The sequence below is a fragment of the Ovis canadensis genome, chromosome 14, assembly GCF_042477335.2.
Source record: "Ovis canadensis isolate MfBH-ARS-UI-01 breed Bighorn chromosome 14, ARS-UI_OviCan_v2, whole genome shotgun sequence".
In the NCBI taxonomy this organism is placed as follows: Eukaryota; Metazoa; Chordata; class Mammalia; order Artiodactyla; family Bovidae; genus Ovis; species Ovis canadensis.
The window spans coordinates 78,939,497-78,965,334 of NC_091258.1; the positions used below are offsets into that span (position 1 = coordinate 78,939,497).

Here is a 25,838-nt window from a genome sequence, read left to right on the forward strand (position 1 = left end):
ATTTTATGTATGATTACAGTAAGCTAATCTGTGACAAGCAAAGTAGAAACAAACCACAAAACCCCATTTTTTAAAGAGATGAGTGGATTAAAAAATAAAATGAAAATATACAAATAGTATATTTATCAGGAAAAAATGAGTTATTGACACTGGCAACTTAGATGATTCTCAAAATAACTGCGCATGGAGAAAGAAAATGACCACTACAAAAGTAACCATTCAGACTTCAATGATATTGCTGTGTTTAGTCTTGCCCAACTCTATGCAACCCCATGGACTACAGCCCGCCAGGCTCCTCTCTCAATGGGAATTCTCCAGGCAAGAATACTGGAGTGGATTGCCCTGTCCTCCTCCAGGGGATCTTCCCAATCCAGGGATCAAACCCAGGTCTTCCTAACTGCAGGTGGATTCTTTACCATCTGAGCCACCAGAGAAACCAATGATATTAGAAGTCTGGAAAACACTAATTTAATGAGAGAAAAATCAGTCAATAGTAGTTGCCTGGGATCCTGGGAAGACATATGGTAGTGACGGATGTTTGCTATGATGACGGTTCTGTGACTTTGCAAGTGTTAAAACTTACCGAGCTGAAGTCTGGTAATTCAGCTGCAGTTATGCTCAGCGCATGGCAACTGTACATCGCAACCAAATGGGATAGAAATTGGCTTCACATAAAAGTCTGAATCTCCACTTTGGAAAAGAACTCTGGCAACCACACCTCAAATATACCACCTCTCCTGATCTCATGGGAGGAATTCTGTCACAGTAGAAATGAAGATTGCTGAACAATAAAAAGGTGCTTACACTTGAGTTATTTAGGAACTCTGCCTGGGTGCTAAAAATCACATGCCTGGACTACAGGACTCTCACTCTCATTTACCCACTGCTTTCACTGTGCAGCAATGGCCTTAAGATAAACACCTTGCAGACGCTATGCGATGCCAAAACCTTTACATTCTTCAGTCACTGATTGCAGGCTCAAGAGGAAAAGAAACACGACCGTAACTTCTGAAAATTTCTGCAAAAACCTTATCATGAACAGCCACAGTTATGGGAACATTTATGAATGCCCTTTTAAAAAAAGGTGTATCCCTTCCTGTTGCTAGATTCTCAGTTCTACTAATCCCCCGTTTCTGAACCAAGTATGGTTCCCCCCAATGTCTGTAGCCTAATACGCAGCAACACCAGCCTGCCACATTATGTACATTATGGCACATGGCTCTGTTCCAGCTGGACCTAGAGAACTGCTTCCATTGAACAGTACTAGGGGGATGATGTGATATCCCACGTGAAAAGAGAACAATTCACACAGCTCCAAAAATCACTGGTACTGCTCACAGTCCTCATCTCAAGGTGGCCTCGGGACCCATCAAAAATCCTTTCAGGACCCATCAAAGATCCTAATATCCAGGTCACGGCATTAGTTCCACAGAGCCCTGGAGTCCATACCAGGAGCCCTTGGACAATGCAAATTAGACCAAAACTCGACTGAACATTATTCTCTGTCATATCATTCCAACTGAGGTATTATACAAAGTCTGAAACACCCATAAAACTTTTTTACTCTTCATCTTGACAGTCCAGTTTGGTTCTTAACAGCAGCCTGAAGGTGAACAAACCCCAAGATGCATGTTGTCTTAAACAATAGTCTTTATTTTTACACAAAGCAGTGCAAAATGAGGCAGTTCCCCAAAGGGTGACTTGGAGCTAGAAAATCCATCTTGAACATGACATGACCCAATACCACCAGTCAAAGTAAACCTCTATGAGCTGCCAGGAGAACCCAGACTGGATGCCCAAAATCAAAGCTGCTCAGGCCATATCCTAGGCAGCTGACAGGATCTAAGAGCATGACGTCACCCAAGGGCTCAGGCTACACATGCTTCATTCTAAGGGACAGGAGAGCACAAAGGTCTACCTACCCTGATCACACTGGCGGACTGACAACCAGAACAGGAATCTGCCATTTGGTAGAGGGAAGAAACTCACAGTGACATGAAGTCTGGCAAGGCTGCTGCACAGGTTAGGAAGTAGATCTTAGCTCCTTAAAGCTTACAGAGAACCAAGTATCCACAGGCCCTCTCCACGCCAGGGCTGTGCACATGGATGGCATTCAGCTTTCCGCATAGAGCCTGTTCAGTAAGATGTATTCATTAAGGAGACAGCTCATTGGCTTCTCTCTTCATCTGGTTTGAAGGTCTTTCTCCAGTATGAATTTTCTAGTGACCAATGTGGTTATACCTTTAGCTGGAAGATTTCCTACATTCTCTGCACTCTTAGGTTTATCTGGGCTGTGAAGGTCTAGTGCTCAATCAGAGCTGATCTGTGACAGAAAATATTTCCATATTTGTTGCACTTGTGAGGTCTTTCTGTGGTGTGAACTTTTCAGCTTTTTTTTTTTAAATCTCCTTCAGGTGCTATAGCTAAAGAAATTCTCCACATTCGGTGCACTCAGGTGACTTTTCTCCAGTGTAAATTCAGGTGCTTAATGAGAGTAGATTTCTGGCTAAAACATTTCCCACACTCACAGCACTTATAAGGCCTTTCTCCAGTGTGAACTCTCTGGTGTGTAGTAAGAATAGAATTTTGGCTAAAACATTTTCCACATTCACTGCACTCAAAAGTCTTCGCTCCAGTATGAATTCTATTGTGGACTTGAAGGTGGGCTCTTTGCCTAAAGGACTTCCCACATTCATTACACTCATAAGGCCTTTCCCCACTGTGAATTCTTCTATGCATAACAAGGCTGGCCATGTATCTAAAGGCTTTCCCACATTCATTGCACTCATGAGGCCACTCTCCAGTGTGGACCAGCTGGTGCTGAATAAGCATGCGTTTACAGGTGTAGGTTCTTCCACATTCTCTACATTCATAAGGCCTCTCTCCAGTGTGGACTCGCCGGTGCTGATCAAGTTTGGTTTTAGTACTGAATGTTTTCCCACATTCACTGCACTCATATGGTCTGGCTCCAGTGTGAATTCTCTGGTGCACAACAAGCTGGGAGTGTTGCCTAAAGAACTTTCCACATTCTCTACACTCATAAGGCCTTTCCCCTGTGTGAATTCTTCTATGTATAGCAAGGCTGGAGCTGCATCTAAAGACTTTCCCACATTCACTGCATTCATAAGGCTTCTCTCCGGTGTGGACTCTATGGTGCTGAGCAAGCCTGGACTTCCGGTAGAAGAGTTTCCCACATTCATTGCACTTGAAACGCTTTTCTCCATTGTGAAACTCTGCTACAAACTCCATCATTTGTGGTTTAACCTGGTGCTGGGTGTGGCCAGAGCTACCAGGGAAATCCTTCCTCGCCTCTTGGCACATAAAAGCCTTCTTCAATGCGTGGACCGTGCAGTTCTTCATTAAGGCCTTACCCAAATCTCTTCTCATGAGCGTCTCTCCATCATGCTGGCGGGATTTCACATCTGTCCCACACAGTGTCTGGCCAGGGTTTGTTCGCAGGACCTTGGGTCCACACAAACCACCTTCTAAGGCCAGGTTACCCATCTCCCAGGGACAGACCTTCTGGCTGGACAGGTCTGTCTTTTTGGTATTTCTCTGTGGCACTTCTACAGAAACATTCTGCTCAGAAGGTGTCTGTTCATCCTCTGCTGTATGACAACACCCTGAAATCAGAAAAATGCAGGTGAACTTAATGTAGGAAAAGGTTTTTAAAAAAGTCAGGCGTGTTGCGCCATATGTGTCTGACATAGAAAGAATAAATCCATGGGACTAGTTCAGGACAAAGGAGCTGTGGGCAAGTAAGGAAAAGCCCCAATCTGTAGAACTGGGCTTCTACACATCACAGAACAGGAAGGACTCACCAGGCAAAAGACACAAGAGGGTGGATATTAAATGGAGGAGCCAGGGGTCCACAACGCACTCCTACAGGAATGGTTTTCACCAGGGGCTTGGCTGCTGCTGACACATGCATGCTGTGTAGAAAGCTATGTCAAGGCCCAGGATATTGTGTCACTGAGTAGCTGGTGTTCAGAACTATTTTAAGGAGAGGTGCGGGTTTTATGACACAGTAAGCATAGGCAAACAGAGGAAAGCATTAGAGTGAGGATGCTGAGGAACAATGAGGAGTAGAAGCCAGAGAGGTGAGGGATAATCCTGGGTTGGAAGCCAGGGTAGAAATCACAGGCGGAATGTGTGAAGAATGGAGGAAAAACAGAAATGAGATAACAAATCACTGGTCTTAGACCACAAACAGTGTTGGGGCCAGGACATATTCAAAATCTGACGGAATTCAGCCACAACGTCACTGCTCCCTGTGATGCCAATCACCAGGATCAGACCCATTTTGAGCCCTGCTTCCTGTGCCTGGAATCATGTCCACTTTCTCCTATACCCAAGGTTCTCCTCCCAGCTTCAACTGGACAACAACATGGGACTTAGAAGATCCACATGTTCTTCTAAGCAAAGAACAAGACAGGTTAGCATTAAGTACTGCCCATGGGGAAACAGCCAATCTCAAAAGAATTCAAGAAAAAAATAATGATAAAAATAATCTTTGATTCTCATAGCTATAGCCAAATGCACCCCATAAATGGTGACCATGCTGGGTCCCAACAATTCCTGAAACAGTGAGGCCCAAAGAAATGTCAGCAGGAAGGAGGCAGAAGCTGCAAAAAGGTACAGAGGTCTACAGAGTCAACTTGGCAGGGAGAAGCTGAAATGAATGGGAATCACTAAGCTAACTCCAAGGCTTATGATCCAGAAAATTTTTGCTGAGAAAACTTCAGCTGCTGGCATTGGGGCCACCTGTGAAAGGAGGTGGAACACACACTCACTCAGGCTTGGCACCCACAGCACAGAGGACAGGGAAGCAGTAATAATACAGAGGTGCCCACTGTCTAGCTGTGAACAGAACAGACTTGTTCTTAGAGAAAAGGGGAAAAGCAGAGACTTGTCCAAGTTGCTGGCATAGGGGTGAGGGCCTTACCCAAGGACACAACCAGTGCAAAGGTCTCCAGCATGACATCGCGGTACAGGAATTTCTGGGCCTCACCAAGGAGCCTCCATTCCTCTTGGGAAAAGTACACAGCCACATCCTCAAAGGTCACAGGGCCCTATGATGATGGGAACAGATGTGTGCATGAGCAGCCTCTTTCCCCAGGACCCCATGAACACCCCCAACCCTAATCCACATTCACTCTGGTGTCATCATCCTCCCAGGCTCCCTAATTTAGAGGGCAGTGGTACCCAAAACTCTCTGTGCTTGAGCACTAGCTCTGAACACCACCAACAACATGCAGGTCTACAGACAGATGCCTTCTAGGCTGTGGGCCTGGCATGCAGGACCCCTTTCCTCTCCTGCAAGACAACAGCCTGACAGTCCCCAGGTGATCCACCCAGACACCAACAACTTGAACCCACCCTTCTCAAAGTCCTACTACAGAGCCCTCAGTCAATTAGTTCACACATCTTCCCCACATGCATATCATATCACTCCACAGACATTCTCAGACATCTGACCCCCATCATCACCACCTGGACCACAAAGTTGGCTTTCTTACCAGGCCTTGATCCTGACTTTATCTCAGTCACAACACACATAATCTAAATACCTCTGGTCAGATTCCACTTCCATACTGCACATTATGTCTCTTTAACAGTTCCCATCTTTGTTCACTTAACACCCATTCAAAATCCACACCCACGTGACACAGCCTACAGAAACTGTGACATTCTGTCACAAGCTTCCCAAGTTCCACCAGAAAAGCCTAGTGAGTCAGAGGAGAATAAATTAGCACCAGCATGACTTTGCTATCAATTTATCTCATTTCTGCTTTTCTTCCACATCAGTATCAGAGCTTTTCCCCATAGAAACCTGACCTACCAACTGACCTTCCCCTTCCCCCTACCTTCTTGCTGATGACCACTCCTCTTCCTTGTCTGTCTGTGTCTCCTCTGTCCCCTAATGGCGTCCAAAAGCCTCCCCATTACTCTAGATCTACATGTTCAGCCATCTACTTGTCGCCTACACTTGGGAGCCACTGCAACATCTGAGGCTTAACATGGCCAAATCTCAATTCCTAATATTCTCACGGAAAAGTCCTCTTACCAGACTTCCCCAAATCAGTTGATGGCACTTCCACTCTTCCAGATGCAAATGGGAAAAACTTTGGAAGCATGTGATTCCTCCACATTGGAAAATCTGATCAGCCTTTACTTAAAAAATGTAGAAACCAAGTAGTTCTTATATTTCCACATCCACCACTTTGGTACAGCTAGAGCCATGCACATCTGGAAAATTAAGACAGCTTCTATGTTTCTTTGTCTTCCTCTCCACCAGGCTATTGTGCACTCTGTACCCAGAGGCAGCCTGTTAAAACTTAAGTCACATCACTTTTCCTTTCTATTACAAAAATCCCATTTCTGCCAGCAGTCTCAGAACAGAAACCCATCTTATCAGGCTACCAGTCTAGCCCTGATCCTGGTTCTCTTGTTCTCTGTTCCTACTGCATAAACAGAGACCCAACAGTCCTAAAATACACTCATCTCAATTGCATCCTCAAGCATTTGGACATAGTAACCCCTATACATACAATCTTTCACATTTCAGTCCCCTGGTTGTCAAATTTGGAATCTTTCCATATACCCTCTGGCCTGGACTTGGAATTCTGCACTCAGGGTTTTTCTAGGGTGTCCAGACACCAAGTTCACAAAGAGCAGCAGCAAAATCTTTCAGAACCCCAACACTCACCAGTGAAGAGTCCATAAGTGGTTCTGTTGAACATGGAACCTGTGGGAAGAGTAGGGCCATGTAACTTTAATTCCCATCAGCAACATAGACAAGAAAGATTAATGAGGTAACTATTCAATATTTCAGGTGAAGACAAATTACTCAACAGAAAACTAAGGCATAAAGAGAGCAGAAAATATTATGGAGTTGTGCCATAAGGTCATATGTCTGACTTCAGAAAAGGTTTTCTAGAAGTGGGACTAATAAGTGCAAACCCTCTATATTAGATTCATGTCTGATGTGTCTGAGTAGCTCCATGAGGCTAGTACGACTAGGGCCCAATGATCCAAAGAATCAGGTATCTGGTTAGATAGGAGATGCTTGTGGCAGGTCATATAGGGCTATTATAGCCCCAAGCCATGTATATAAAAATTAAGCAGAGCTCTTTCTGACATTGCCGTTTGATTCCATTCTTCCATTTCTCCCTTACCAATAATAACTTTTTCCTCTCATAGCTTGTAGCTGGACCCAACATTTGGACAGGAGTTTCTATACTCCTTTTCTAATTTTACTTTGGTTATCTTAAAAATTGTTTTTTAAAAAACTTATACTTGAACCATATTCTTTAATATATCCAGTTTTTTTTTTTTCTCCCATAAATGTTCAAACAGATTAACTTCCTACAAGCTTTTTCTCCTGTTGTAGAGAATGGAAACACCACTGACTAACTTCACTCTGAAAATGAATCTCAGAATTCTCTGGTTGCCCAGTGGTTAGAATGTGATACTTTCACTGCAGTGGACCCGGGTTCTATACCTGGTTGGGGAACCTAGATTCCACAAGCCAAGCAGTGCAACCACAAAATGAAAAAAGAGAGAGAGAGAGAGAGAGAGAGAGAGAGAGAGAATTATAAGAAGAAAATGGCTCCAGAAAATTAATCCATGAGAAAGGGGTTATTGCTAGAATCAGAGTAAAAGTGTGTGACTTCCAACAGTTTGAGATAAGTGGACATCACTGATGAGTCTTTAAACTTAAGACAAAGGAAAGAACCTATATGACCTGATCTCTGTTCAATCCTCTTTAAATAAACATGAAAATACCTTCTTGGGTTCTAAGTATCTTGGTAAGGATTTCCAGCATTTTAAGTTTTTATTTTTACAATGATTCATTTAATCCCCCTTTTAAAACAAGTGTTTTAACAAAATAACTGAATCATTTTCTTCCAATACTACCAGAGGAGCATCACATAACGGTGAAATAAATATTAGCAGAGTACAATCACTGAAATAGAAGAAAAACTCTTAAATGGCTGTATACTGTAGAACTGTTAAGTAGGCATAATGCAAAAAGAGAGTGTGAAAATACAACTACGGGATCCATTAAAAGTAAGTATAATCATCTCATTCAAAGGACTAAGTTAAAATTAGTAAGATGGAGCAAAATAGGATCAAAAGGTGGAAATATTCATTTAAATACAATAATAATTTTAACATATATGTTAGACAGATATGTCCTTAACACACAACAGAAGGCAAAGAAGTTATGGCTACAATAGCAATGGTTATAAATACAGAAAGCTGACAAAAAAAGCCTTCAACAGCTGCTTTTATAAAGACATTTTACTCATATAATGTATGTGCTCAGTCACTCAGTCCTGTCTGATTCTTTGTGACACCATGGACTGTAACCCGCCAGGCTCCTCTGTCCATGGGATTCTCCAGGCAAGAATACTGGAAGAGGGTGCCAGAGGACCTTCCACATCCAGGGATCGAACCTGCTTCTCTTGTGTCTTCTGAACTGGCAGGTGGATTCTTTACAACTACAGCCACCTCAGAAGCCCCATAGACTGTACACTCACTATATAATACTGCAAAAGTAAAGAAAATTAGCGGATAGACATGAAAAAATGGGTGAAGTCACACCACCTTCTCCAAAAGAAAACAAAAACACTTAATACTTATATGATTTCAGTTGTAAAAGTTTTACAACAACTGAGCAAAGGGAAACTACGGTCGTCGAATATTTTCCACACAGTTGGCAGAACTATGTGTGTGCACTAAGTCGCTTCAGTCCTGTCCGACTCTTTGCGACCTTACGGACTGTAGCCTGCCAGGCTCCTCTGTCCATGGGATTCTCCAGGCAAGAGTACTGGAGTGGGTTGCCACTTCCTCCTCCAGGGGATCTTCCCAACCCAGGGATCGAACCCAGGTCTCCCGCATTGGAGGCAGACGCTTTAACCTCTGAGCCACCAGGGAAGCCCAGAGATGGAACCCAAGTCATTTACGTCTGCTGCACTGGCAGGTAGGTTCTACCACCAGCGACATCTAAGAAGCAAAACAAGAGAGCAAAACACAAAAACAAAAACGCTCACCTGAAACAAAAGACAACGTCTTAACATTTGGGAGACGGGACAACAGTTTTAGAAGGACCTCCACAGGCGGCTTTTGGGTCCTATTTTGTACCTCATTTCTTGATTTGCGCATTGAACGGCTATTAATAACAGCTGTTTTTTCAACGGCACGTAGGTCAGAAGCATTTATTTTCCCCCAAGCAGGTCATATTTCAAAATTAGAAAACCCGAGGTATGGAGAAAGAAAGAAAAACATGCACAGGACACTTGAAAGAGAACACAGATAAGAACAAAAATACCGCAGAATGAGAAGAGCTGGCTGAGAGCTCGCAGGGCGCAGCGTTCACCTGAAGCGGCTCTGTCAGCACGGCCGCCACCGCGGAGTCTGAGGGCGAAGGTGGGGCCTGGGCACCGCGGCGCCTGGCTCGGCCCCAAGGCAGAGTCAGGCCGGATGGCGCAGAGCCTGAGACCCTCCCGAGAGCAGCGGGCACAGCGCCTTCCTGCCTTCCTTCACCTCCGGCCGGCCGAGTTCTGCAGTTCCACACACGAAATCAGCTGGAGTTTAAAAATGTCGCCCGCCGTGCCGGCCGGAAGACCCACCCTGACGCCGTCTTACAGAACGGAAGTGGCTCAGTCTTGGGTTTGCATTGGCCCAGTGACCCATACGGGCTGCGCTTTGTTTTCAGGGAAATGTAGTTGACACCGCTGTCGGCCATGGCTAGGCTCGGTGCTCCAGACTTCCAGGAAAATTCCGCCCGACCCCGGTGGGTGGCTGGGAAGCAGTTTTCCAAGGCTGCGAGTTACTGGCGGGGTTCACGCTTCTTAAAGGGGATGCACCCAGATATCCGTGGAACCACTTTCTCAAAGACAGAAAAAGGGGATGTCAGCACGCGTAGAGTCACACAGGGCATCAAGCATTCTAAAATTTTAAGAACTTGAAATTGAGAATGTGGTACAGGTAGAGGACTTAGTGACGTCAATATTTTGCAAAATTATGAGGGCATACATACTTAGAGGTCAAAGACATTTATGATACACACCTACAAGTAATATTTCGCATTATGATTGCAATGAATATACCTGAAGACAAACACATTTTGAAGGGCTTAGACTCAAAGTGGCAGGCCGATGAATATTCCCCGAAGACACCTCGGTCCTCATCTTCGGAACTCATGAATGTTACCTTATATAGTCAGAGACTTTGCCAACTCGATTAGGGATTTGGAGATGAGATTACCCCAAAAGTATGTTTGAACTGAACTGATGGCGTTTTTCATAAAAGTGATTTAAATACTTTGGAAGTTTCTTTCAGTTCAGTTCAGTCACTCAGTCGTGTCTGACTCTTTGTGACCCCATGAGTCGCAGCACGCCAGGTCTCCCTGTCCATCACCTACTCCCGGAGTTCACTCAGACTCACGTCCATAGAGTCAGTGATGCCATCCAGCCATCTCATCCTCGGTCATCCCCTTCTCCTCCTGCCCCCAATCCCTCCCAGCATCAGAGTCTTTTCCAATGAGTCAACTCTTCGCATGAGGTGGCCAAGGTACTGGAGTTTCAGCTTTAGCATCATTCCTTCCAAAGAACACCCAGGACTGATCTCCTTCAGAATGGACTGGTTGGATCTCCTTGCAGTCCAAGGGACTCTCAAGAGTCTTCTCCAACACCACAGTTCAAAAGCATCAATTCTTCGATGCTCAGCTTTCTTCACAGTCCAACTCTCACATCCATACATGACCACTGGAAAAACCATAGCCTTGACTAGATGGACCTTTGTTGGCAAAGTAATGTCTCTGCTTTTCAATATGCTATCTAGGTTGGTCATAACTTTTCTTCTGAGGAGTAAATGTCTTTTAATGTCATGGCTGCAGTCACCATCTGCAGTGATTTTGGAGCCCCCCAAAATAAAGTCTGACACCGTTCCCACTGGTTCCCCATCTCTTTGCCATGAAGTGATGGGACCAGATGCCATGATCTTCGTTTTCTGAATATTGAGCTTTAAGCCAACTTTTTCATTCTCCTTTCACTTTCATCAAGAGGCTTGTTAGTTCCTCTTCACTTTCTGCCATAAGGGTGGTATCATCTGCATATCTGAGGTTATTGATATTTCTCCCGGCAATCTTGATTCCAGCTTGTGCTTCTTCCAGCCCAAAGTTTCTCATGATATACTCTGCATATGAGTTAAATAAGGAGGGTGACAATATACAGCCTTGACATACTCCTTTTCCTATTTGGAACCAGTCTGTTTTTCCATGTCCAGTTCTAACTGTTGCTTCCTGACCTGCACATAGGTTTCTCAAGAGACAGGTCAGGTGGTCTGGTATTCCCATCTCTTTCAGAATGTTCCACAGTTTATTGTGATCCACAGAGTCAAAGGCTTTGGCATAGTGAATAAAGCGGAAATAGAAGTTCTTTGGATTTCATAAAGAAACATGTACTAATGTGTCTTTTATAAAACCCAAGTGATGTAATCTGAACTTTGGAAAGCAGGCGATTCCTGTATTTGATCAAATTGTGGAAATTATGTAAAAGTATCAATGTCTGGAAATATACCTTGAATTATTTAAAAGTTAAATGAGGCAGGGTAGGGCTAAGTGTCCTTTGTAAAAATGAGTAAATATTTTTATGTATGTCAAGTATGTTAATTATTAGGAGTATAAAGTGGTGAATAATGTTATGGGAACCTAGCCAAGTCATTCAGTGAAGAAAACTGAAGTTCCATCACACTTATTGTCTTCTCAGATATCTGGCAAATGAAAACAAAATGTCCAACATCATGAATTAGTAGGGAAATGCAATCAGATAATAGTCTCCACACTTTTTAAAACGGGTAATATTTAAAATACTAACCATACTAACCAACTACTGGTGAGAAATATAGGGGAACTGAATACTGTCAATGGGAATGCAAATGGGTAGTCATTCATTTTAGAATATGAAACCAAGTGTTCATATAAAGGAGTTTATTTACTTGTTTTCTTACTTGTGGCAGGCAAACTGGAAAGAAACCACAAAACCCTATCCTTTAACAGATTAATGGATAAACAGTTAAACGATGGACTATCCAAATAATATATTTATCAGAAAAAAATTATTCACGTTGGCAACTTGAATTGATTCTTAAAGTAACTATGCATGTAGAAAGAAAATGACAAATATAAAAGTAAACGTCAAACACTCCAATGATATTAAAGTTCTGGAAAACACTGCGTTACTGAATTGGAGAGGTACCCACAGGCCATCTCCACACTAGGGGTGTGCACACAGATGGCATTCAAGTTACAGTTGAGGAGTGCTTTACAGAACCAGTTCAGTAAGATGCATTAAGTAAGGAGACAGCTCATTTGCTTCTCTTCTCATCTCATTTGAAGGCCTTTCTCTAGAATGAGCATACTGGTGACAAATGAGGTTAGACCTTTGGCTCAAAGCTTTGCCACACTCACTGCACACATAGGGGCTCTACGGGTAGTGATGGATGTTTGTTATGATGATGGTTCCATGCATGGTTGAAATTTATCAAGTTGGACAATTTAGGGATGTTCTATTCAGTGCAGACCAACTATACATAAGCTCAATTAAATCTGCATAAAAATTGACTTCACATAAAAATCCGAATCTTTTTGGAAAAGGAGAACTCTGGCAATCACACCTCAAATCCATTCTCTCTTGGTCTCGTGGGAGGGATTCTGTCGCAGTAGCAATGAAGACTGGTGAGCAATCAAAGTTACCCAGGATCTGTCTGGGTCCTAAAAATCACATGCCCGGACTACAGGATTTCTGCTGTTATTCCCCACTGTCTTCACTGTGAAGTAATGGCCTTAGATAAACAATTTGCAGATGCTATACGATGCCAAAACCAGTTCTGTAACACCTGAGAATTTTTGCAAAAACTTTATCGTAAACAGCCACGGGAACATTTGTGGATGCAGTTTTAGAAAAGGTGTGTCCCTTCTTGTTTGCTAGTCTCTCAGTTCCTATTAACTACATGCCTGTTTCCGTAACAAGTATGATTCCCACCCAATGTCTGTAACTTAACACTCAGCAACACCAGCCCCAAGCTGTGGATATTATGGTATGTGGCTCTGTTATGGCCGGACCTAGGGAACTTCTCCCCTTGAACAATACTGGGGGCATGATGTGACATCCCATGTGAAAAGACAACTTATGCAGCTCCAAACAAACAAACAAAAAAAAAAAACAAAAAACACACACACACAACCCACTGGTGCTGCTCACAACTATCCTCATCTCAGGGTGACCTGAAGCCCTACCAAAAAATCTGACATCTGGTCACATTAGTCCCACAGAACCCTGCAGGCTACCCCAGGAGGCCTTGGGTAACAATGTAAATTAGATCAAACTAGACTGAATACTGTTCTCTGCCATTATCATTCCCACTGAAGTACACAAAGTTTGGAACACCCACAAAACTTGTTCCTCTTCATCCTGATAGTCCAATGTGGTTCTTAACAGCAGTCTCAAAGTGAACAAAACCAAAGACGCATGTTGTGTTAAACAATAGTCTTTATTTTTACACAAAGTAGTGCAAAATGAGGCAGTTCCCCAAAGGGTGACTTGGAGCTAGAAAATCCATCCTGAGCATAAAAGGATCCAATACCACCAAATAATGTAAACCTCTATGAGCTTCCAGCGGCACCCAGACTGGCAAAGCTGCTTAGGTTGTGTCCTACGCAGTTGACAGGACTTAAGAGCATGACACCACCCAAGTCCTCAGGCCACTTATGCTTCCGTCTAGGGGACAGGAGAGCACAAAGTCTACCTACACTGATATCACTGTATGTGGATCTGCCGCTTGGTAGAGCTAAGAAACTCACAATGACATGAGGTCTGTCAAGGGCCCTGGGAGGTCACAAAGTACAGCCTAGCTCCTCAGAGTTTCCTAGGAACTGGGTACCCACAGACTATTGCCACATTAGGGCTGTGCACACAGATGGCACTCAACTTACTGTTGAGAAGTCCCTCACAGAGCCAGTTCAGTAAGATGTGTTAACTAAGGCAACAGCTCATTCGCTTCTCTCCCCATCTCATTTGAAGGCCTTTCTCTAGTATGAGCATACTGGTGACAAATGAGGTTAGACCTTTGGCTCAAAGCTTTTTTACACTCACTACACTGCTCTATGGGCTGTTGGGTTCTGGTGTTCAGTTAGAGCACACATTTGACAGAAAAGATTCCCCCACTTGCTGTGCTGGCGCTGCACCTCTGTGGTGTGAACTTTTTGGTGTTAATTAAGTTGGGTGCTTTGGCTAAAGACTTCTCCACATTTAGTGCATTTGTGTGGTTTTTCTCTGGTGTGAACTCAGATGCATAATGAGAGTAGAGCTTTGGCTAAAACATTTCCTACATTCACTGCACTCATAATACGTCTTTGCTCAAGTATGAATTTCGTAGTGGACTTTAAGGCCTTTCCACATTCACTACACTTGTAAGGCCTTTCTCCAGTGTGAACTCTTCTATGTTTACTGAGGCTGGATATGAACCTAAAGACTTTTCCACATCCACTGCATTCATAAGGCCTCTCTCCAGTGTGAACTCTCTGGTGCTGAACAAGTTTGCTTTTAGTGGTGAAGCTTTTCCTACATTCACTACACTCATATGGCTTGGCTCCAGTGTGAGTTCTCTGGTGTACAACAAGTTGGGAGCTTTGGCAAAACAGCTTTCCACACTCTCTACCTTCATAAGGCTTTTCTCCTGTATGAATTCTTCTATGTATAACAAAGCTGGAATTACATCTAAAGAATTTCCCACATTCACTGCACTTGTAAGGCCTTTCTCCAGTGTGGATTCTCTGGTGCTTAAAAAGTATGGGTTTACAGGTAAAGGTTTTCCCACATTCACAGCACTTGTAAGGCCTCTCATCAGTATGGACTCTCTGATGCTGAGTAAGTCTGTATTTGCGACAGAAGGATTTCCCACATTCATTGCACTTGTAGGCCCTTTCTCCACTGTGAATTCACTGGTGCCATGCAAGTACATGTTTGTCACTAAAAGCTTTCTCACATTCACTGCACCCATAAGGCCTTTCTCTAGTGTGGACATTCCAGTGCTAAACAAATATATATTTATATCTGAAGGCTTTCCCACATTCAGCATATTCATAAGGCCTCTCTCCAGTGTGAACTCTCTGGTGCTGAGTAAGCTTGGACTTCTGGGAGGTTTTCCCACATTCGTGGCATTTACGCTGCCTTTGTCCATTATGAGAAACTTCCAAAAACTCAGTGTCCTTTTGCAGTTTAATCTAGTGCTGGAAATAGTGAGAGATACCAGGGAAATCCTTCCTAGCCTCACAGCACATAAAAGCCTTCCCCAGTGCATGGACTGTGCATCTCTTCATAAAGGCCTTACCCACATCTCTTCTAAAGAGATAAACTCTTTAGAGTTTATGTGAAAACAGTGGAGTTTATTCCACTGTTCTGCTGAAATTTCACACCTGCCCCACACAGGGTCTGGCCAGGGTTTATTCCCAGGTCCTCAGCTACACACACACCACCTTCTACATTCAGGCCACACATGTCCCAGGGAGAGGCTCGGTGGAGAGGTCTATCTTCAAGGTATTTCCCTGTGGCACTTCTACAGAAACATTCTGCTCGGAAGTTCTCTGCTTGACCTTTATTCCATGCCAACAACGTGAAACCAGAGAAGGAATTTCACATAGATTTTGCTAGAATGGGCAGCCCCATTACACATGTGTCTGACACAGAAGAAATAAAACCATGGGACTATTTTGAGGACAAAGGAGCTCAGACAGGTTAGAAAAGCAGTGCTGTGCAATAATGGGCCTCTCCACAGGACAGTCTGACAGCAACAGCTAAGTGGACCCCACAAATAGTGACCACATTGGTTCCCAATAATTCCTGGTCAGTCAGGCTCCAGGAAATGTCAATTGGATTGAGGCAGAGATGTAGGGGTCAACTGAGTCAAACTGGCAGTGAGTAGCTGAGAATCCAGTGAATTCATTCCAAGTCTTTTGACTTAGAAAATCTTCATTGAGAAAACTTCAGAGCCGCTGGTATTGGGGCTACCTGTGAAAGGAGGTGGTACACACATTCACTCAGCCTTAGCACCCACAAAACAGAGGACAGGGAAGCAGTATCAGACATGCAACCACCGTCCAGCTGTGAACAGAACAGACTTGACCTTGGAAAAAAGGGGAAAGTCAGAGACCTGCCCAGGATGCTGGGACAGGGGTGAGGGCCCTACCCAAGGATGCAACTAGTACCAAGGTCTCCAGCATGACATCATGGTACAGGCATCTCTAGGCCTCATCAAGCAGCCTCCATCCCTCCTGGGAAAAGTACACAGCCATGTCCTCTAAGGTCACAGGGCCCTGTGATGATGGGAAGAGACGTGTGCATAAGCAGCCTCTCTCCCCAGGACCCCACAATCAGCCCACCCCAGCCCACCTAACTCTGGCATCATCATCTTCCCATTTCCTAACACAGAGGGCAGTGGTACCCAAAACACTTCATCCTCCCTTGCACGCTAGGTACGATTCTCAGTGGCTACAGGCAGGTGGATAGACAGAGGCTATCTGTGTGGTGGGCTTGGCATGCAGGGCCCCTTCCCTTTCTTGTAAAACAACAGCCACAGTTCCCAGAATCATGTTTCCCAGACATACAGAAGCTTAGGCCCACCTTTCTCTCAGACTCCTAGTACCTCAGGAAGTTAGTTCACACACCTTCCCCACAAGCGTATCACTCAGTGGACTGTACATCTGACCCTGATCACTGCCACCCGGTTCACAAAATTGGCATGTCTCCTGCTTCCTCTCATCCCCTTCTGAACACTCAGAAAGTGCCTGACAAATACAACACAACCCCACTGTACACCCACTTTCCACTGGCAGCTCCCTAGCCCTGTTCTGAAGGATTCCCCACTAAACCTTGTTCTTGACTTTATACTCAGTCACAACATTCAGATCTAAATACCTCTGGTCAGTTTCCACTTCCATACTGCACATTATGTCTCTTCAACAGTTACAATCTTTGTTCACATAATAATCATTCAAAATCCACACCCAGCTGACAGATCTTGGGTAAATTCATCTGACATTCTATCATGCTGCTGCTGCTGCTAAGTCACTTCAGTCGTGTCCGACTGTGTGTGACCCCATAGATGGCAGCCCACTAGGCTCCTCCGTCCCTGGAATTCTCCAGGCAAGAGTACTGGAGTGGGTTGCCATTGCCTTCTCCAATGCATGAAAGTGAAAAGTGAAAGTGAAGTCACTCAGTCGTGTCTGACTCTTAGCAACCGCATGGACTGCAGCCTACCAGGTTCCTCTGCCCATGGGATTTTCCAGGCAAGAGTACTGGAGTGGGTTGCCATTGCCTTCTCTGACATTCTATCATAAATTCCTCAAATTCCACCACAAAAATCTAGTGAGTATACAGGAGGGTCAGTAAGCACCACCCTGACTTTGGTATCACTTCATCTCCTTTTTTGCTTTTCCTCTGCATCAATTTCATAACCACTATCCCATAAATACCTGGACCACATGCTGGACTTTCCCTCCCCCTATCTTCCTGCTGATGACCTTTGTAAAAGCCCCCCACCTTCCCTTGTCCCCTAATGGCATCCTGAAGACTCCCCAGCACTCTAGATCTGCAAGTTCAGCCATTCACTGGCCTCCTATACTTGGGAGTCACTGGAACATCTGAGACTCAACACAAGTCCCAATTCCTAACAGTCTCATAGAAAAGGACTTTGCTTGCTGACTTCCCCATCTCAGATAGCACTGCTATCTGCTGATAGCCCTGCTGATGTAAAGGGAAAAAAACTTTTGGAGTCATCTGTGACACATTCCACATTATAATATCTAGTCCACTGTTACAACTTTAAAAACAAATTCAGGAGCCAAATATTTCTCCTACCTCCATATCTATCACTCTGGTCTACGCACAACTACTGCTCCTCTGGATGATTACAATAGCCTCCTTGCTATTTGCCTGTCTTCCTCTTCCCCAGTCTATTGTGTATTCTTCAGCCAGGGGCAGCCTCTTTAAACCTAAGTCACATCACTTTTCCCCCTCTGTACCAAAAATTCCACATCTGCCATCATTCTCAGAACAGAAACTCAACTTCTCAGGCTACCAATTTAGGCCCGACTCTGGCCCTCTTGCTCTCTGTTCTTACCAGACATTAACAAAGACCTACAAGTCCTAAAGCATTCCCACCTCTATCACAAGCTCAAGCATTTGTATTGACTACCCCTGTACCTAAGACAACTTTTCACATCTCAGTCCACTGGCTGCCAAAAATGGGAATCCCTCCGTTTAACCGCTAGCCTGGACTTGGAAATCTGGACTGAAGGTTTCTCTAGGATCTCCAGACACCAGGGCCAGGAAGAGTAGCAGCAAAACACTTCCAGAACACCTGACACTCATCAGTGAAGAGTCCATAAAAAGTTCTGCTGAATGTGAAAGCTGTGAGAAGAACAGGGCCATGTAACTTTAATTTCCATAAGCAACATAGTCAAAAAAGAATGCCAATGAATGAAACATTTTATATTTAAGGCAAAGAGCAATACTTGAGGATAAAATAAAGCATGTAAAAGATGACAGAAAATATTATGGAGTTTTGCCATAAAGTAATATGTATGTCTCGAGAAAAGGCTTTCTAGGAGTGGAAAATACAAGTGAAAAGTCTATCAGAGTCATGTGCAGTGTGTTTGAGTACCATGTATGAAGATAGTGTGACTGAAGTTCAATGAGAAAAAACGAAAGCAATCATGTTGGTGAGGAAATGGTTATGGCAGGTCATATAACATTATTATACTCTAGGCTACAAATATCAAAATTAAGGCTCACTGTATGTACAGGTCTGACACGTCCATTTGATTTCCTTGTTTCTCCCTTGTCAATAATACATTTTTCTCTTCTTCTCGCTTGTAGTTAGCTACAAGTGACCAGGAGTTCTTATACTTCCCTTTCAAAGTTTACTTTGGTTATGTTAGGTAGTTAGAATAGGAAAAAGGAGTCCAGAATGGTAGTGGCTAAAAGACAAAGAAGGAAAAGCCTGTACAAATAGAACAAAGGAAGGTCTGAGGACGGGAGTGAGAACCTCAGGCAAAGGAAACAGCCCTCCTGGCTAGCCCAACTTACACAGGCCAGGCTCAGGGGGAGGAGGAAAAACAGATGAAAAGAGGAGTGAAAATTGAACAGCTGGCTTCTCTTCTCTTCATGTTTTTTGGGTCGGCCTGCTCTCACGCCTTGAGGATGTATTTTTCTTTGCTTGCCAAATAAAACTGATCTGTGACACCAAGCTGTAATACTGATCTGTCCATTGCTTCAAATTTTTGCTGTGGCAAGACAGAACTGAGGAAATTTGACATTCCCCCAACAGTTATGTTAAAAATTGTTGGATATAAAATTTCAGCTCACATAATTCATATATTAAACTCTGATTTGAAGTTATTATTACATTATACAACAGAATTGAAGAACATGTACCTTTTATTTATATTCTTTGATAAATCCATATGGGTTTTTTTCCCACCAATGATCAGAGAGATCATTTGTAAATCTTCTTGGACTCTAAAACATCTTGATATGGATTCAAAGCCTTATAACTTATTACCCTTAAAATGATTCACTTTGTCCCCCTTATAACAAATATTTTAACAAGATATCTTCATCATTTTCTCTTCCAATACCACCCGAGTAAAGACAAAGTGAAGTCGCTCAGTCGTGTCCGACTCTTTGCGACCGCATGGACTGTCGCCTACCGGGCTCCTCTCCATGGGATTTTCCAGGCAATGGTACTGGGGTGGATTTAAATAACTTATAAATAATAAATATTATAAGAGTATAATGACTGAAAAAGCAAAAACTCTCTAAGTGGGTGTATAACGTAAAACTGTAAATGTATCAAGTGCATAATAAGCGTGCAGCAAAATTAACTACAGGGAGATTAAGTATAATCCAGCCATTCAAAGAAATAAGTTAAAATTAGGGACAAGGAATTTAAAAAAAATTAGTAACAAGAAATAAAACAAGACTAAAGAGTGGAAACATTCATTTAAGTAAAATAATAATGTTAACATATACGCTACACAAATGTGTGCTGGGTCTATCCCAGAAGACACGGCAGGTATATTTATAGTCACAATGTTTATTAATACCCAAACAAAACAAAAACAAAAAAAGCTTCAACAGCTGAATTTATATGGACACTGTCCTCATATGTTTACACTACAGAATACTGCACAAAAAAGGAAAATAAATGAATAGCTATGAAAACATGGATAAAGTCATTCCAAGTTGTGCAGATGAAGAAAACACATCATATTTATGTGATTCCACTCAGAAAAGAGTTTTAAAACAACGGAATGACGGTGAGCCATAGTCCTTGAGTAATTTTCACATAGCTGGCAAAACTACCAAGAAAAGCAAGGAAATGTTTCCATGAAAGAAAACCTTAACTTTTGGGGGATGGGATAATTGTTTTAGAACACCCACATTTATGCAGCTTCCGGGATCCTATTTATACTGCATTTCTTTTTCTGTTTTTTAAATTTGGCTGCATCAGGTCTTAACTGCCACACTAGGGATCTTCACTACATCATCATGCAGGATCTTTTCCATATGGTTCAGGAACTCTTGAGTTACCTCATGTGGGCTCAGTAGCTGTGGGTCATGGGCTTAGTTGCTCTGAGGCATGTGGGATCTTAGTTTCCTGTGTGTATGTGTGCTAAGTTGCTTCAGTCGTGTGGGCTTTTTGTAACCTCACAGACAGTAGCCTTCCAGGCTCCTCTGTCCATGGGATTCTCAAGGTAAGAAGACTGGAGTGGGTTGCCATGCCCTTCTCCAGGGGATCTTCCAGACTCAGGGATCAAACCTGGGCCTTCCACATTACAGATTCTTTACCATCTGAGCCATCAGGGAAGCCTCCTAATTTCCTGACAAGGAATCAAACCCTTCTCCCCTGCATTGCAAGGCAGACAATTTACCACTGGACCACCAGGAAAGTCCCTATATTGAATTTCTTGGCTTGAGAAGAGAATGAATATTAATTTTAGAGCTGCTTGTTCAACTTTACTAGGAGGTTCTCTGCAAATTTTTTTCTACACACCTCATATTTCTGTATGTGGAAAACCAGCTGTTTGGGGAAACAATAAATAGAAATATATGACACTTGTAAGAAAACACTGTTAAGGACGAAGGTACCACAGAATGGCAAGACTTGGCTGAGGGACTTCCCTGGTGGTCCTGGAACTAGGACCCTGTGCTCCCAATGTAGGGGTCCCTGGTTGGACCCCAGGTCAGGATCCCAGCTACATGCCTCAACCTCCATGCTGCAAAGAAGACCTGGCACATCCAAATATATGAATAAAAAGAAAATATTTTTAAAAAGTGAAGAGTTGAAAGTGAAGTCACTCAGTTGTGTCCGACTCTTTGCCACCCCATGGACTGTAGACTGCCAGGCTCCTCCGTCCATGGGATTTTCCAGGCATTTCCTTCTCCCGGGGATCTTCCAGACCCAGCAATTGAACTGGGTCTCTGGCACTGCAAGCCAACTGTACCGTCTGAGCCACCAGGGGGCTTCCTCAATGGTTCATTGGTAGAATCGGAGTCCACCTGCCAATGAAGGAGGCATGGGTTCCATCCCTGATCCGGGAAGATCCCACATACTACAGAGCAATTAAGCCTCTGTGTCACAAATAATTAGCCTGTGCTCTAGAGCCGGGCTATGCCCCAACCAGTAACGCTGAAGAAGCTGAAGTTGAACGGTTCTATGAAGACCTACAAGACCTTTTAGAACTAACACCCAAAAAAAGATGTCCTTTTCATTCTAGGGGACTGGAATGCAAAAGTAGGAAGTCAAGAAACACCTGGAGTAACAGGCAAATTTGGCCTTGGAACACAGAATGAAGCAGGGCAAAGACTAATAGAGTTTTGCCAAGATAATGCACTGGTCATAGCAAACACCTTCTTCCAACAACCCAAGAGAAGACTCTACACATGGACATCACCAGATGGTCAACAGCGAAATCAGATTGATTATATTCTCTGCAGCAAAAGATGGAGAAGCTCTATACAGTCAACAAAAACAAGACCAGGAGCTGACTGTGGCTCAGACCATGAACTACTTATTACCAAATTCAGACTCAAAGTGAAGAAAGTAGGGAAAACTGCTAGACCATTCAGGTATGACCTAAATCAAATCCCTTATGATTATACAGTGGAAGTGAGAAAGAGATTTAAGGGTCTAGATCTGATAGATAGAGTGCCTGATGAACTATGGACAGAGGTTCGTGACATTGTACAGGAGATAGGGATCAAGACCATCCCCATGGAAAAGAAATGCAAAAAACCAAAATGGCTGTCTGGGGAGGTCTTACAAATAGCTGTGACAAGAAGAGAAGTGAAAAGCAAAGGAGAAAAGGAAAGATATAAGCATCTGAATGCACAGTTCCAAAGAACAGCAAGAAGAGATAAGAAAGCCTTCTTCAGCGATCAATGCAAAGAAATAGAGGAAAACAACAGAATGGGAAAGACTAGAGATCTCTTCAAGAAAATTAGAGATACCAAGGGAACATCTCATGCAAAGATGGGCTCGATAAAGGACAGAAATGGTCTGGACCTAACAGAAGCAGAAGATATTAGGAAGAGGTGGAAAGAATACACAGAAGAACTGTACAGAATGGATCTTCATGACCCGGATAATCACGATGGTGTGATCACTCACCTAGAGCCAGACATCTTGGAAAGTGAAGTCAAGTGGGCCTTAGAAAGCATCACTACGAACAAAGCTAGTGGAGGTGCTGGAATTCCAGTTGAGCTGTTTCAAATCCTGAAAGATGATGCTGTGAAAGTGCTGCACTCAATATGCCAGAAAATTTGGAAAACTCAGCAGTGGCCCCAGGACTGGAAAACATCAGTTTTCATTCCAGTCCCAAAGAAAGGCAATGCAAAAGAATGCTCAAACTACCACACAACTGCACTCATCTCACACACTAATAATGCTCAAAATTCTCCAAGCCAGGCTTCAGCAATACGTGAACCGTGAACTTCCTGATGTTCAAGCTGGTTTTAGAAAAGGCAGAGGAACCAGAGATCAAATTGCCAACATCCGCTGGATCATGGAAAAAGCAACAGAGTTCCAGAAAAACATCTATTTCTGCTTTATTGACTATGCCAAAGCCTTTGGCTGTGTGGGTCACAATAAACTGTGGAAAATTCTTAAAGAGACGGGAATACCAGACCACCTAACCTGCCTCTTGAGAAATCTGTATGCAGGCCAGGAAGCAACAGTTAGAACTGGACATGGAACAACAGACTGGTTCCAAATAGGAAAAGGAGTACGTCAAGGCTGTGTATTGTCACCCTGCTTATTTAACTTCTATGCAGAGTACATCATGAGAAACGCTGGGCTGGAAGAAGCACAAGCTGGAATCAAGATTGCCGGGAGAAATATCAGTAACCTCAGATATGCAGATGACACCACCCTTATGGCAGAAAGTGAAGAGGAACTAACAAGCCTCTTGATGAAAGTGAAAGAGGAGAGCGAAAAAGTTGGCTTAAAGCTCAACATTCGGAGAACTAAGATCATGGCATCTGGTCCCATCACTTCATGGGAAATAGATGGGGAAACAGCGGAAACGGTGTCAGACTTTATTTTGGGGGGCTCCAAAATCACTGCAGATGGTAATTGCAGCCATGAACTTAAAAGATGCTTACCCTTGGAAGAAAAGTTATGACCAACCTAGATAGTATATTCAAAAGCAGAGACATTGCCGACTAAGGTCCGTCTAGTCAAGGCTATGGTTTTTCCTGTAGTCATGTATGGATGTGAGAATTGGACTGTGAAGAAGGCTGAGCACCGAAGAATTGATGCTTTTGAACAGTGGTGTTGGAGAAGATTCTTGAGAGTCTCTTCGACTGCAACGAGATCCAACCAGATCCGTCCATTCTAAAGGAGATCAACCCTGGGATTTCTTTGGAAGGACTGATGCTAAAGCTGAAACTCCAGTACTTTGGCCACCTCATGGGAAGAGTTGACTCATTGGAAAAGACTCTGATGCTGGGAGGGATTGGGGGCAGGAGGAGAAGGGGACGACAGAGGATGAGATGGCTGGATGGCATCACCGACTCGATGAACGCGAGTCTGAGTGAACTCCGGGAGCTGGTGATGGACAGGGATGCCTGGCGTGCTGCGATTCATGGGGTCGCAGAGTCGGACACGACCGAGCGACTGAACTGAAGTGAAGTAGAGCCGGGGAGCCACACCCACTGAGCCCAAGCCCGAGAGTCCCGGCTCCGCAATGAGAAGCCAGAGCACCACAATAGAGAGTAGACCCCACTCTCCGCCTTTAGAGAAAGGCCAGCGCAGCAATAGCAAAATAAAAGTATTAAAAAACAAAACAAAACACGCTGGCCGAGGGGCCCAGAGGTCAAAGCAAATGAACCTCAATCGTACCCATCAACGCAGCCGTTCCAGCCGAGTCGGTAGGCGAAGGAGGGGCCCGGGCACGGCGGCTCCTGTTCCAGCCCGGAGACAGATTCTGGCCGAATGGAACCCGCGCCGAGCCTTAGATCCGCCTCAGGACAGCTGTACCAGCGCCCACCCAGCTCGCTATACCTCAAGGCGGCCCAGGGTTCCCAAGATCCCCACCAGGGAACCGATTTCACCAAATGTGAACCGAGTTCACAGAAAGTCGCTTGCGGTTGATGTCGGAAGGACCGCCCAGATGCGGTCCTCTAGAACCAAACTGCGTCTCTTCTGATCCTTCGTTGGTTCTGTGCTGCAGAACCAATGGGCACACTGCCTTCCAGGTAATGTAGTTTACGGAGTTCCAGGCCCTGGCAAGGGGCGGTGCTGCCCAACTCTGGCAAAGTTTAACCTCAGAGGGTTGCCAGAAGGGGTGTCCCTAGGCTCTGAGTCCTGGGGCGGGGTTTCACGCGTCTGAAAGGCGATGCATCCAGACTTGTGTGTAATATACTCTGCGCTGATCACGACAGGTACAGAGACAGTATTTCAGACGGCCCCCAAACCTACAAAACCAAGTAGGCACAAGATACCAGGCTGTGTCGTGGGGACGACAGAGGATCAGATGGTTGGATGGCATCACCAACTCAATGGATGAGTTTGAGTAAGCTCTGGCAGATGTTCAAGGACAGGGAAGCCTGGGGTGCTGCAGTCCATGAAGTCACAAAGAGTTGGACACGACTGATTGAACAACAACTGGGCTGTCGCTCACACAAACACAGTGCATCCATCCAGAGTTCGGATCTAACAAATGGTGTCCTCAGTTCAGTTCAGTCGCTCGGTCGTGTCCGACTCTTTGTGACCCCATGAAATGCAGCACGGCAGGCCTCCCTGTCCATTACCAACACCCGGAGTTCACTCAAACTCACATCCATCGAGTCGGTGATGCCATCCAGCCATCTCATCTTCTGTTGTCCCCTTCTCCTCCTGCCCCCAATCCCTCCCAGCATCAGAGTCTTTTCCAATGAGTCAACTCTTCGCATGAGGTGGCCAAAGTACTGGAGTTTCAGCTTTAGCATCATTCCTTCCAAAGAACACAGAGGGCCGATCTCCTTTAGAATGGACTGGTTGGATCTCCTTGCAGTCCAAAGGATTCTCAAGAGTCTTCTCCAACACCATAGTTCAAAAGCATCAATTCTTTGGTGCTCAGCTTTCTTCACAATCCAACTCCCACATCCATACATGACTACTGGAAAAACCATAGCCTTGACTACAAGGACCTTTGTTGGCAAAGTAATGTCTCTGCTTTTCAATATGCTATCTAGGGTGATCATAACTTTCCTTCCAAGGAGTAAGCG

General features: G+C 44.1%; 1 protein-coding gene and 1 pseudogene across 5 annotated transcripts; both read right to left on the reverse strand.

The window, feature by feature from the left end:
- Positions 1-1,632: 1,632 nt before the first annotated feature.
- On the reverse strand, positions 1,633-9,650 carry LOC138419362 (zinc finger protein 547-like). Of its 5 annotated transcripts, none has more exons than XM_069552195.1 (5): positions 9,386-9,647; positions 6,710-6,748; positions 6,068-6,249; positions 4,946-5,072; positions 1,633-3,623 (listed from the first exon to the last, which is right to left on the reverse strand). In XM_069552195.1, the coding sequence occupies exons 4-5, from the start codon at positions 4,977-4,979 to the stop codon at positions 2,452-2,454; spliced, it is 1,206 nt and encodes a 401-aa protein (XP_069408296.1). In that variant the 5' UTR covers positions 4,980-5,072; positions 6,068-6,249; positions 6,710-6,748; positions 9,386-9,647; the 3' UTR covers positions 1,633-2,451. The 5 variants fall into 5 exon arrangements, with proteins under 5 accessions (XP_069408296.1, XP_069408297.1, XP_069408295.1 ...); XM_069552196.1 differs by having other exon boundaries at positions 9,338-9,647; XM_069552194.1 differs by lacking the exon at positions 6,068-6,249 and having other exon boundaries at positions 9,338-9,650.
- A 3,891-nt stretch (positions 9,651-13,541) lies between these two features.
- On the reverse strand, positions 13,542-15,249 carry LOC138419657 (zinc finger protein 79-like; annotated as a pseudogene).
- Between the last annotated feature and the right edge of the window lie 10,589 nt (positions 15,250-25,838).